General features: G+C 41.2%; 1 protein-coding gene across 2 annotated transcripts in view; it reads right to left on the reverse strand.

Moving 5' to 3' along the window:
- DNTT (DNA nucleotidylexotransferase) overlaps positions 1-13,806 on the reverse strand; it is a 432,122-nt gene that overhangs the window by 388,738 nt on the left and 29,578 nt on the right. The window contains exon 3 of one of the 2 annotated variants that reach the window (XM_089690284.1): positions 11,467-11,469. The exons of the other annotated variant lie outside the window; for it this stretch is intronic. Coding sequence (XP_089546410.1) covers positions 11,467-11,469 — 3 coding nt within the window. The remainder of the gene's footprint in view (positions 1-11,466; positions 11,470-13,806) is intronic. 2 annotated transcript variants of the gene reach the window in all.

The raw sequence follows: 13,806 nt of genomic DNA on the forward strand, positions 1-13,806 counted from the left end.
ATATAGTAGTAGTAAGTAGCAAGTAGTAAGCCAAGTCCCCCCTGTGTCAATTCACTTACCTTTGCTCTGCGCGTTCCTCTCGCCGTGTGCCCGCGCCGTTCCGGTCTTCAGGGCGGACTGTGAGAGGAGCCTAGCTCCTCTCACGTTCGTCACGCTGCCCCACCTACACACATCCTGACAGCCAATCACTGGCTATCAGGATGTGAGTGGCAGCGAGACTGGCCAATCATTGCATTTGAGCACGCTGCCCTGGCTGTTTTTTTTTTTGGATCACGCTGCCGCCCGAGAGGAGGGAGGGGAGCGGGCGTCCGGCACACGAGAGCCACATTAAAGCGTGTAAAGAGCCGCATGTGGCTCGCGAGCCGTGGCTTGCCGACCACTGTTCTAGGCAATGCCTCACACTGCATTAAGTTAGCATTTTTATATCTGCCAAGATTTCAGCTTTAAACGCTGTATGATTTGGTCACTAATCCCTTCATCAAAATAAAAAAGTGAAATTTTAGTAAAGCGATTCACTAGCAAACCATAAACAGAAATATTAGGGTGTGGAATTGAAATAGTTTTAGATTAAATTTTTTAACCTGAAGAAAATCAAACATTAGTTCAAAATAAGCATGTATTGTTGTGTTCAAAATAATAGCAGTGTGTTGAAAGAAGTGAATAAAGCTCAAAATCCTTCTAATAGCTTTTATTTCCACACAAATGCATTGGGAACACTACATATTCTATTCCAAATCAAAACATGAAGAAAAACAGATCAAATTTGTGTTGTTCCTCTAAAAAAATTGAAGAAAAGTGAATATTAGACTGTTCCAAAAATTAGCAGTGTTTGTATTCTTCTTTACAAACTCAAACATTCACTATATAAACTGAAAAATGTTTGAAGATTTTGCTTTCCTTTGAATCACTTAATTAATATTTAGTTGTATAAGCACTGTTTCTGAGAACTGCTGTACATCTGTGTTGCATGGAGTCAACCAACTTGTGGCACCTGTGAACAGGTATTCCAGCCCAGGATGATTGGACTACATTCCACAGTTCTTCTCTATTTCTTGGTTTTGCCTCAGAAACTGCATTTTTTATGTCACCCCACAAGTTTTCTATTGGATTAGGATCCAGGGATTGGGCTGGCCACTCCATAATCTCAATCTTGTTGGTCTGGAACCAAGATGTTGCACGCTTACTGGTGTGTTTGGGGTCGTTGTCTTGTTGGAACACCCATTTCAAGGGCATTTCCTCTTCAGCATAAGGCAGCATGACCTCTTCAAGTATTCTGATGTATTCAAACTGATCCATGATCCCTGGTATGCGATAAATAGGCCCAACACCGTAGTATGAGAAACATCCCCATATCACGATGCTTGCACAACCATGCTTCACTGTCTTCACAGTGTACTGTGGCTTGAATTCAGTGTTTGGGGGTCGTCTGACAAACTGTCTCCGGCTACTAGACCCAAAAAGAACAATCTTACTTTCATCAGTCCACAAAATGTTGCGCCATTTCTCTTTAGGCCAGTCAATGTGCTCTTTGGCAAATTGTAACCTCTTCAGCACATGTCTTTTTTTCAACAGTGGGACTTTGCGGGGTCTTCTTGCAGATAGCTTGGCTTCACATAGGAGTCTTCTAATTGTAACAGTACTCACAGGTAACTTTCCACCTTCTTTGATCTTCCTGGAGCTGATTGTTGGCTGAGTCCTTGCCATTTTGTCTATTTTTCTATCCATTCGAATGGTAGTTTTTCGCTTTCTTCCACGTCTTTCAGGTTTTGGTTGCCATTTTAAAGCATTTGCGATCATTTTAGCTGAGCAGCCTATCATTTTCTGCACTTCTTTATATGTTTTCCCCTCTCCAATCAACTTTTTAATCAAGGTACGCTGTTCTTCTGAACAATGTCTGGAACTACCCATTTTCCTCAGAATTTCAGAGGGAAATGCATTGTAACCAGCATGTACAACATTTGCTGCCTTCCTTCCTTCCTTGAATACGGGCAATAATTGCCACCTGTTTTTCAAAGAATGAATGACCTCACTAATAGAACTCCACACTGCTATTATTTTGAACATGCCCCTTTCAATTAGTGATGCAATTACACAGAATCAGCAGCATGCATGTCATGACTGTTGGGTCTGTTGGATTTCTATTACTCTATTACGCCTGCTAGTAAATTATTTGCCATGTAGAAATATCATTTCTACCAAAAACAGTGATTGATCAGGTTAGTGATGTCTGACTGCTATTATTTTGAACACAACTGTACATTGTCTGCACCTGGAAGCATTATGCTGATATGATCTGGCACTCTTGCATGTGTGTCTTGGAAATATATCATTTTCTCACAAAGCCATTCGTGTTTATGCAATGATAGGTTGTATAAATCCCGAATGATAAAAGAAATAGATGCACCTGAATGGGGAACTCCATTTGTAATTCTCTTTGTGTCGCAAATGTCAAGAGTAGATGGGTGAAGTTAACAAACTAAAGAAAACAATATCCCAAATTTTTACATTTGAGGCTTGGTTCTACACATGTATTTAAGGGTCATTATGATAAATACAGTCCTGTCTAATTCTCTGCTGTACCTTGACCTTATTTCTAAACAGGCCTGGATTGTATTTTTTTCCATAGAACTGGTTCTGATTAATTCAAATTAGAGAAAAAATTAGAGTAACAGTGAAGCTGTTGTCCATAGGGACCCTTCAGCATTCCTGTTTAATTTTTCACATTTTAATGACTCAGTTGAGTCCAACTCTTTATTGGATTAAGAGAATTTAAATTGCCATTTAGATCCCTTCTAATCATCTACCCAAAGTGCGATAATAATTTTAGAAGTTATACTTTTAGAAAAAGTATAACTGTGGCATCATTGCAAAGAGAGGAGTGTCACCAATGTAGACATGGCCCAAGAACTTGGGGTTCAAAAGTGTGAAAATGCGAAAAAGGAGGTACAAAATATGTTCTCAGATTGCACATAACTAGATTCTGGTACTGGTTAAAAGTGTTTCTTGACACTTACAGATATTTTTACTGTGTGCAGTACATTCACACTTCTCTCATTATTAGGTGGTGGTGTGCCTATTCATGACATGGGATAATGTTGAAATATTTGTCTAAAATCCTCTTATCTCTCAGCACAGCCAAGCAGCAGCAGACACCCCCAGCCAATCATTCCTGAGAAACTAGCAATCAGTTGTTGTATATCTTGGTCATTCGCTATCTTTCTTTATACTGAGTTTTGCTTAAGCCTAGTACACACGTTCAAAAAATCAAACGAAAAACACAGCTTTCAAAACGATCGTACAATAATCTGATCATTAGTACACAGCTTTCATCCGAAATTAATTGAAGGGACAAGCATGAACATTTTTCTTGTACGATACCAGATCGTATGATTTTCATTTAATCAATACAGTTTTCATCCGAGAATACAAGTACATTACATCCCTTCTGAATTTTTATTCTGTCGTACAAGAATTTTCGTAAGTTTAGTAACCTCTTCACTTTCGATATGAGAGTAGCATGCAAAGAAAATGGACAATCATTTTTCCAATATTCTCATCGTGTGTAAGGGGCTTTAGGCATTATCTAGGATCAGTGCCTATTTTCTGGAGTCTGGACTGAGATGACAAAGTCACTGAATGGCCCATTTCCTTCCCTCAACACTTAGACAAGCATTCACCCATCCTTGAAGAATTCTGAATATTTTTCTTAAAATAGAAATATGGTCACAGTTCATAATGAATGGATTTCATTACTTGAATCTGAGCTAATTACAATGTAAAATACACATTTCTTAGTCTTTGTAGCCACAAAATACTTGAGGCCTGGTTCACATCCATGCGAGTTTGTGGCCTGCATTTGCGTGGGCATGGCAGCCCATTTATTTTAACCACTTGCCCTCCAGAGGATTTACCCCCCTTCATGACCAGGCCATTTTTTGCTGTTCGGCACTGCGCTATTTCAACTGGTAATTGTGTGGTTTTATAATGCTGTACACAAATGAAATTTATGTCCTTTTTTCACACAAATAGTGCTTTCTTTTGGTGGTATTTGATCACCTATGATGTTATTAATTTTTGCGCTAAAAACAAGAAAAGACCAAAAATTAAAAAATAAAACTATATTTTTCACTTTTGGTTATATAAAATATCCAATAAACTCAAAGTTAGTCATAAATTTAGGCCAAAATGTATTCTGCTACATGCCTTTGGTAAAAAAAAATTGTACATCAGTTGGCTTGTGTGAAAGTTATAGCATCTACAACCTATGGTATATATATTGGAATTTACATAGCTTTTACCTTGTGACTGCCTATCACATTTCTTGAGGTGTTAAAATGCCAGGGCAGTACAAACCCCCCCCCCAAACGACCCCTTTTTGGAAAGTAGATACCCCAAGGATTTTGCAGAGAGGCATGTTGAGTCCATGGAATAATTTATTTTTTGCCACAAATTTTGTGAAAATGACAATTTTTTTTTTTACTCAAAGTTGTCACTTTAATGATATATTGCTCATGCATGCCATGGGTATATGTGGAATAACACCCCAAAACACATTCTATGACTTCTCCAGAGTATGGCGATACTACATGTAAGAGACTTTTTGGCAGCCTAGCTACATACAGGCCCCCAAAATCCAAGGACCACCTCCAGGCTTTCAAAGGGCATATTTCCAAATATCACTTACCCACTACCTATCACAGCTTCGGAGGCCCTAAAATGCCAGGATAGTAGAACCCCCCCCCCTCCAAATAACCCCTTTTTGGAAAATAGACACCCCAAGGAATTTGATAAGAAGGTTAAATGTTCTAATCTAACATGTGTGTGTGTGTAAAATATAGTGCTTTTACTTGGTGCCATGTTCTCTCTTCTCTCCCTGGACCGATGGGGAGCAGTTGGGGGCGCAGGCACGTTCACACCCCAAAACAGAAAACAACGCAAAATTATGTCGCTTTGCCTAGAGCTGCTGCTCACCTGCAAAATGCAGATAGGCCGTTTACAAGTGCTTAAAAACAAAAAAACTTTAAAAAATGTTTTTAAATTCTCAATATGGTATTTTTTATTTTATGTTTTTTTACATTTTTTTTTTAAATACTTTTATCAGAATAGTACAATGTTACCATAGTAACATTGTACTATTGTGGGGGGATGAGGGATTTCTTTTTCCTTTACACTTTGCTTTGCAGGAGAAATAAAGATAATTTCTCCTGAAATGCAAAGCTGAACTGTCATGAATGAGTTAGATTTTTTATAGCTCAAGATAGTGATCTGTGATTGGCTGGTGCTGGTCACATGGTACAGGGTGCTGTCATTGGCCCCATGTATCATGTGACAGCTGTGGGCCAATCACAGCTCACTAGTAGAAGAAGCAGAGCTGTTATGAATGAGATTGATTCATAACAGCTTTGCTTAAATTGTGATCATGTGATCGTATAGTGATCACATGATCACCAGGTCCCATTCACCGGGATATTCATTCCGCTGTGTCTGCTGGACACAGCAGTCGCAGGGGGGAGTGCTGTGCACCCTCTCGGGTGCGCAGCACCTCCCTGTATTAGTACAGCCAGAGCGACGTACGGGTACGTCGCTTTGCCTGTAGCTGCCGTCCAGCCGCAGTACATTGCAGAAGCGGTAGGGAAGAGGTTAATGGGCTGCTGTGCCTGGGTTTCTTGCAGGAATAAGGTTGCTGCACCATTTCAAAACCTCAGTGGCCAGGAAATTGCATGCCGCTTTTTGCACCATGGGATTTACTTGCAGATCTCACGCTTACAAATGCACTGTATTTTTAGATGCATGGGTGTGCCATTCAGAATGAATGGCAGCCCTGTGTATTTTCAAACAGCGGTGCACCTAAAAACCACCCATATAGATGTGAACCAGGCCTAAAGCAGAAATAACTCAACCAAACTGTCAAACCATCAAATGGATGGTTTCCTAACTAATCCTATGTACATCATCATCATGGCAACTGCAGATCAGAGACCAAGATGGCAACTTCCTTGCCCGTAATAGATAAGAGGGTTTAGTTCCACTTTAACAACTGTTTTATGAGCAAATGTCTTACAGACGCTAAACCTAAGGCCTCATTCACACTGGCACGCCTGTGTTTAGATGTATAGGAGAAGTCATCTAGAAGGCATTAAGAACTTGTGTTGTTTCCCAGGTCACTTTTTCCTGTATTAAACTGGGTAGATGTGATTTAGTGTGTTTAGTGACCTTTAGCTGCATTTATGGTGTGAGATTGGATCCTGGATGCACAGAATTTTACTTTCTCTAAATGCAGCCAAACTAACCACACCTAAATGCAGATAAACACTCAGTGTAAATGACACCATTGAAAAATTATTACATGCATTTATATGCTTTAGAAATATCCTCTAAATCTCAACCTGTGCAACCTCAGGACCCACATTTGTCGTTGGTCAGTAAGTCGCGACCCAAAAATAATTTAAATTCTCAAACATTATAATTTATTCCACAAAACAGCTTGTGCAGTATTCTACAATGTACATAAGTTTACATAATAAAACAGTTGTTAAAACTTTTCAAATAAATAATTATTTTAACCATTAGCCGCCCGGCCAATGGCCGTTTGGCGGCTTCAGATGTGTCTCTTCACTCCGGGTGCACGCCATTTGGCGTGCTCCCGCACATGCGCCGTTTGCGCTAATGCAGAGCGGCGCAGCAGTGCGATCTGTCACCGGCCGTGCACCTCGGACATGGCCGATGACAGATCCGAGTACCGGCTCCCGTTGCTGGTACCATGTGACCTGCTGTGACCAATCACAGCAGGTCACATGACAGCTGGCTTCATTCATGATGCCATCCATTATATACTAGTGCCTAGCTGTGAATGGTCACAGCTAATCACATGCACATGTCATGTGATTAGCTGTGACCAAATCACAGCTAAGCACAAAAAAAAAAAAAAAAAAAAAAGCTGAATGAATCAATTTAATTCAGGTAAATGCTTGCTTATAGCAAAGTAATTCTTTGCTATAAGCAAATTATGTAAAAAAAATAAATAAATAAATAAATAAAATACTGATCACTTCCCTAAAGTAGTACAATGTTACTATGGTAACATTGTACTACTTTGGTCATAGTAAAACAAAAAAAAAATATTAAAAAAATAAAAAAAATGTAATAAAAATTAAATATAATAAAAAAATTAAAAAAATGTATATTTTTTTTTCATACTGTCACCAGTCAGTGTCCCTGTTATCCGCCATGCCAGTTATATGATGACGCTGTACTGCACTGACAGTATGTAAAAAAAAAAATAGTGAAAATAATTTTTTTAATTTTTTAATTTTCCGAAAAATTATGACAAAAAAATACAACTTCAAAAAACTCGCCATGCCTCTTATGAAGTACGTCGGACTGTCTACTCTGCAAAAAGGGGTCATTTGTGGGATATCTGTACTGTTCTGACATTCTTGGACCTCAAGAAATTAGATTGGCTGTCAGTACTTCAGGATTGATCAATTTTCAGATCTATACCATAGTTTGTGAACTCTATAACCTTCCTACAAACTAAAAAATACATCCTAATTTGGGTTATTTTCACCAAAGACATGTAGCAGAATACATCTCGGCCTGAATTTATGAAGAACAATTATTTATTTGTAAACTTTTATAACAGAAACAAAGAAAAATGTGTTTTTTTTTCAAAATTTTTGGTCTTTTTTTGTTAATTTAGCAAAAAATAAAAACCCCAGCGGTGATTAAATACCACCAAAAGAAAGCTCTAGTTGTGTGAAGAAAATGATAAAACTTTAGTTTGGGTACAGTGTTGTATGACTGCGCAATTGTCATTCAAAGTGTGAGAGCGCTGAAACCTGAAACCTGCTTTCATACCCTCCTTTAATTCCCACCGTGGCCCCCTTTTCATGCCCTCCCCTTTCATATTTTCCTTCAGTCCTCCCCTTTCAAGCACACTTCAATCCCCTCGTCACCATTGCTTTCCTGTTTTATTTCACTCCTTTCAAAATGCGCCCTCCATCACAAAGCCACAACCCAGGAAAAGCACCTAGCGGAGTCATTCCCTGGTGTCCAGTGGTGCTTTTCTTCCCTCCTGGCTGGAAGGAAGTGTAGTTATATGCCACTTCCTCCCAGCACTGCTGCATATGAAGGAGGAATGAGCGCAAGGTCCGTAGGACTGCTTTAGAAGTGCACTGTGCGCACCCCCTAATGGGGCTGACTGGCTGCAATAATAAAAATATTAAGGCCGTCCATAGTTGCAGTCTTAACATTAATATTAGTGCGGCTGGCGGTTTTAATTAAGCTATGCTGTCAGGGCACTGGACTTTTTTGGGGGCATTAGAGAGGCCTAGAGGGCACTTGCCCCGAGGCCCAGTCCTCCACTGGTCACGACCCACCTTTGGGTCACGACCCATTACTTGAGAAACATGGCTCTAAATGCAATAAACACAGGTTTGACAGTGTCAGAGTGAATGAGGCCTAATGGTTCTTTTTTGTTTTATTAAAATAGAATAAAGACAGAGAGCTAACACTTTGTCTGAGCCTTCCTTGAAGAATAAAATCATTAAATCAGCTGCAAAGTAAACAGCAATGGGCAACTGTTGAGGAGAGAAACACTTTAGTAAAGACATATCAAAATGGATAGAGTGTAAGGTCTACATAACATACTATACATTACATAAGGCTCAGTTTACAAAACAAACACACCAGGATAAGGATCCCTCGCTTTTCAAAACGTGACAATTATTTTCTGTGGAGTTCAATAAGATTTGAAAATTACAATCACATGGCTAAAATATATATCCTCATACCTTGTGTTAAAACTTTGTGAATTGAGCCTCTGGAGTGTGGCGGTCAGGATTATGTAACATACTACATAGTGTATGTCCGTGGTTCTTGAGTTAAAAAAAAAGTCTGTGATCATTGGTGTGAAAACATTACCTGGTATCAGTGATTCCTAGAACTAAAAAAGACCCACGCTAGTTGGGAGAAAAATGCTCTAGTCTCAGTAGTGTGGGAGAAATGCATTTACAGATGGTCAGGAACATTGACTACATGCTCATGGTCTGGGTGATCCTGAGGTGTCCTACTTTAGGCCGAGTTTACACTAGGTTTACGTTTGTTGGTTTTCTGCATTGCCATAAATTTTGAATATCACCCCAACACACTAGGCCAGTGGTCAGCAAGCCGCGGCTCGCGAGCCACATGCGGCTCTTTACACGCTTTAATGCGGCTCTTCTGTGTGCCGGGAGCCCGCTCCCCTCCCTCCTCTCGGGCGGCCGCCCCAAAAGTCAGGACTCTGCAGCTAGCCCAGCAATGGGCAAACTACGGCCCGCGGGCCGTATACGGCCTGGCGGACCTTTTAATCCGGCCCGCGGAGCGTGGCAAACATTGGCTGTCAGGATGTAGGCGGGGCAGCGTGACGAACTCCTCTCCTCTCACAGTCCGCCCTGAAGACCGGAACGGCGCGGGAACACGGCGAGAGGAACGCGCGGAGCAAAGGTAAGTGAATTGACACAATATGGGGAATGAATTACTATAGGGGGGATGAATTACTATAGGGGGGATGAATTACTATGGGGGATGAATTACTATATGGGGGATTAATTACTATGAGGGATGAATTACTATATGGGGGATGAATTACTATGTGGGGGATGAATTACTATGGGGGATGAATTACTATGGGGGATGAATTACTATGGGGGATGAATTACTATATGGGGGATGAATTACTATGGGGGATGAATTACTATGGGGGATGAATTACTATATGGGGGATGAATTACTATGGGGGATGAATTACTATGGGGGATGAATTACTATATGGGGGATGAATTACTATGGGGGATGAATTACTATATGGGGGATGAATTACTATGGGGCATGAATTACTATGGGGGACGAATTACTATATGGGGGATGAATTACTATATGGGGGATGAATTACTATGGGGGATGAATTACTATATGGGGGATGAATTACTATGGGGGATGAATTACTATATGGGGGATGAATTACTATGGGGGATGAATTACTATATGGGGGATGAATTACTATATGGGGGATGAATTACTATGGGGGATGAATAACTATATGGGGGATGAATTACTATATGGGGGATGAATTACTATGGGGGATGAATTACTATATGGGGGATGAATTACTATGGGGGATGAATTACTATATGGGGGATGAATTACTATATGGGGGATGAATTACTATATGGGGGATGAATTACTATATGGGGGATGAATTACTATGGGGGATGAATTACTATATGGGGGATGTATTTTCAGTTTTAAAAATGTGGCTCTCAAAATAAATTTCAATCGTGGTTTTGGCGAGATTTGGCTCAGTTGAAAAAAAAGGTTGCCCACCACTGCACTAGGCCAACACATCTGCAACATACAGCAATGCACTGCCATGTGTTATGTTCCTTTAAAATAATCAGGTGTAACTTTTATCACACTGGGAGCTTTGGCAGCCTGTTCACAATACATAGGTTGCCCTAACATAATGCACTTTAATGTAGTGCACAAGTGTGAACCCAGGCAGTGCTGTCTGTCAAGCTTAGCATGTAGCATTAAAATTGTCACTTCTCAATGCAAAGCATTGTGGCTGTGCAATGTGTACTACTCTAAGCAAGTACCATGTCGACTTGCAGGTGGATGGTGTCAGAAAAGGCAGAATGTGCTCTGGTGGATAGTTATGCGTAAACGTAGAATTCCTGTTAGCCACAGTTATGCTCATGCTTGTGTGTGCTGCGGGCACACCCACCACTAAAACAGGCACCAAGTGGGCTAATTAAACAGCGTGGATGCACTAGGACCTTGCCTTATGGTCTACAGCGTTTCCTGCATATCTGCCACTCCTTGACAACGCTTGAACTCAAATAGAAACAAACTCTTCTGCGCTCTAAGACCCAAAGTAGGTGGATAGATGGAACCAGAACTTGAAAAAATTCGACCACCTTTGCATATGGAGTTGTGCAGCTCCAAACAAGGCTGGGGAAGCCCGACCAATACTGTGAAGCAAAGACAAAAAAGAAGCGCACCAACCTTGCGCATTACCTCAGTAAACCAATTTTATTGAATACAAAAAAATATACTCACAAACAAAGAAGTATTTCAAGCATGTCAGTTCTCAAAGGAACTATGAAATGGAAAGACCTGCGCAAGTCCTATCATAGGGTTGGACACTCAGGGATCATCTGATGCGTTTCGAAGGATGTTCTTTCTTCATCAGAGCTCTGATGGGACTCGCGCAGGTCTTTCCATTTCATAGTTCCTTTGAGAACTGACATGCTTGAAATACTTCTTTGTTTGTGAGTATATTTTTTTGTATTCAATAAAATTGGTTTACTGAGGTAATGCGCAAGGTTGCTGCACTTCTTTTTTGTCTTTGCTTCAACGCTTGAACTCAGCCTGTACCAACCGATGGCTTGTCTCTGGTCCATGTCTCTGCCTGCTTCTTCTGCCTACCTGCTTCATCGTTGCTGATATTGGCCTGAACTCCGACTACCCACCTGTCTGCTGTTTGGTTTCTGAGTTGAAGCCTGTGGCTATCATCTGTGGTCAGCCATCTTGCAGCCTGCAAAATGCCTGCTGTTTGGTCTGCCAGTGACCTGCCAGCTTGCCATCTCTGCTGCTCTGGGTCAACTGTCCAGCCTACATCTGGAGCTTACAGATGAATCATCCTCATCTGTCATCACAAGAACTGTCAGGCACTCATGCCACTCCTGGCTTTCATGCCACTTGTTACCTTACCAGGAATACTGACCTGGATTTGTAAGAGACACCTACCTCTCCATGTCAGACTCCATCAATACGTACATGGCAAATGGTCAAGTAGGCGGTAAAAACACACATCAAATTCCTGGTTTTTAGGACCTTACATCAGCAGATGAGGCAGTGGGGATGAAATACTACTGCAAACATAGTGCTACTACCTAGTTATGCATTGTTAGGATGCTGTTCTCATGACCCCATGTCTGGCTCCTTTTCCTGCTCCATCTCTCTTCACCTAGGCACTGATAGGAAGCACTGATGGGCACTGATAGGCAGCACTGATGGGCACTGATAGGCTGCACTGATGAGTCGGCACTGGTGGGCATTGACAAGCAGGCACTGATTATGCTGCACTGATAGGCAGAAATTATGGGCACTGATAGGTGTCACTGAAGGGCACTAATAGGTAGCACTGAAGGGCACTGACTGACGCCACTGACTGGCAGCACTGATAGGTGGCACTGACAGGCGGCACTGATGGGCACAGATTGGCAGCACTGCTGGACAGCACTGTTGGGAACTGCTGGGCAGCACTGTTGGAAAGCACTGCTGGGCAACACTGTTGGGCACTGATGGGCAGCACTGTTGGGCACTTTTGTGGCTGCACTGATAATCAGTGCAGATGTATGCTTTGAAGGTTGCCATTTACCGGCAGCACTTTCCTCACACTGTGACAGCGTGAGGAAAGTACTGCCGATAACCGGCAAATGTATTTACATAGTGGTGAGCTGTGATTGGACACAGCTAATCACATGGCAAAAGGCCGTTGTGATTGGCCTTTTACCATGTCATGTGATCAGCTGTGTCCAAAGGACACAACGATCACGGACAGCGCCGGGTGAATGCCGCTGGGGGCAAGCGTGGGGTGTGTTCTGGGAGGACGTCATATGACGCCCTCCCAGAACTGGAATACCGCACTGTAGCCATCATTCCCTTTTCAGGCTGCCTCTGTGAAGTCGGTATGCTTGCTCTGGCACCACCATTTTAAAAAGTATGTTGCCCTGTGCATGTGCAGCATGAACCCATGAAGTCATGTGCCTCACCTCATGCATGCACTGTACAACATTATATTCATTTGTTTTACAAAAAAAAATGGTTTCCCCGAAGACTTTTACAGCAAATTAGTTTAATGCTTTATGGCACACACAAGATCGCTTACATAGTTTCAAAATACTGTACGGGTTCTTCCTGAAGGCACTAGTGATGTTGTATTTCCAGAGGGCATCTGTGTGGCTGGGATACATCTCTAGGGCGTGCCTTCAGGGGAACCAGGAAATGGACACAAAAAAGTAAGTTAATTAAAAAACAGGGTTTTTTTTAAATCAGTGTTAGATGATTTCACATCAGCATGCAGTAATAGAAAAATCAAAAAAAAAATCTAAGGAATACAAGTTACGACAATTTTTTTTTCCTGAACCTAGGTACACTTTAACACTTAAAAGACTCAACTCACTATCTCTAAACTACTTTAACCCCTAAACTAAGCCCTAAAAGTAAGCAAGCCCTATTTTTTTTCCATTAAGGACCTCTGCACCGACAGCGGATAATGCCAAGTTCCCATCGCCAGAAAAACCTTCTTGACCAATATAGACAATTCATAGCACAAACGTTGATAAAAGGATTGGGATATTCACAGCGGAATGCATGCTCAATGCTCCAGCTTAAAGTTTTACTTTGACTTTTATCAAACTTACATACAAAAAGGTTCATAAATTTGTATGTATTTCCTCCTACTTTGTTAGGACAATGTGGACTTTTCCTTCTGTATGAACACACGTAAGATTAAAAGTAAGGCAAATCCCTCTAGCTTCAGAAAATGTTGAAGAAATAAGAAAAGACTGCAAGAGGATTGGAAAACATTGCTTTGATGAACAGATCATAGAAATGAAATAGAACCACCGAACCCTTTCTATAATGTGCTCTGGAGCTGCGACCTCTCAAGATTAAAAATCAGCCAGGAATTTATAGACAGGAGTTCCTCCTGGCTGAGGGCTGAAAGTCGAAAACAAAATTCACAAATGCCCTTTCCAGTGG

This window comes from Staurois parvus, unplaced genomic scaffold (genome assembly GCF_062004578.1).
Source record: "Staurois parvus isolate SC_StPar_1 unplaced genomic scaffold, SC_StPar_1.0 ptg000525l, whole genome shotgun sequence".
In the NCBI taxonomy this organism is placed as follows: Eukaryota; Metazoa; Chordata; class Amphibia; order Anura; family Ranidae; genus Staurois; species Staurois parvus.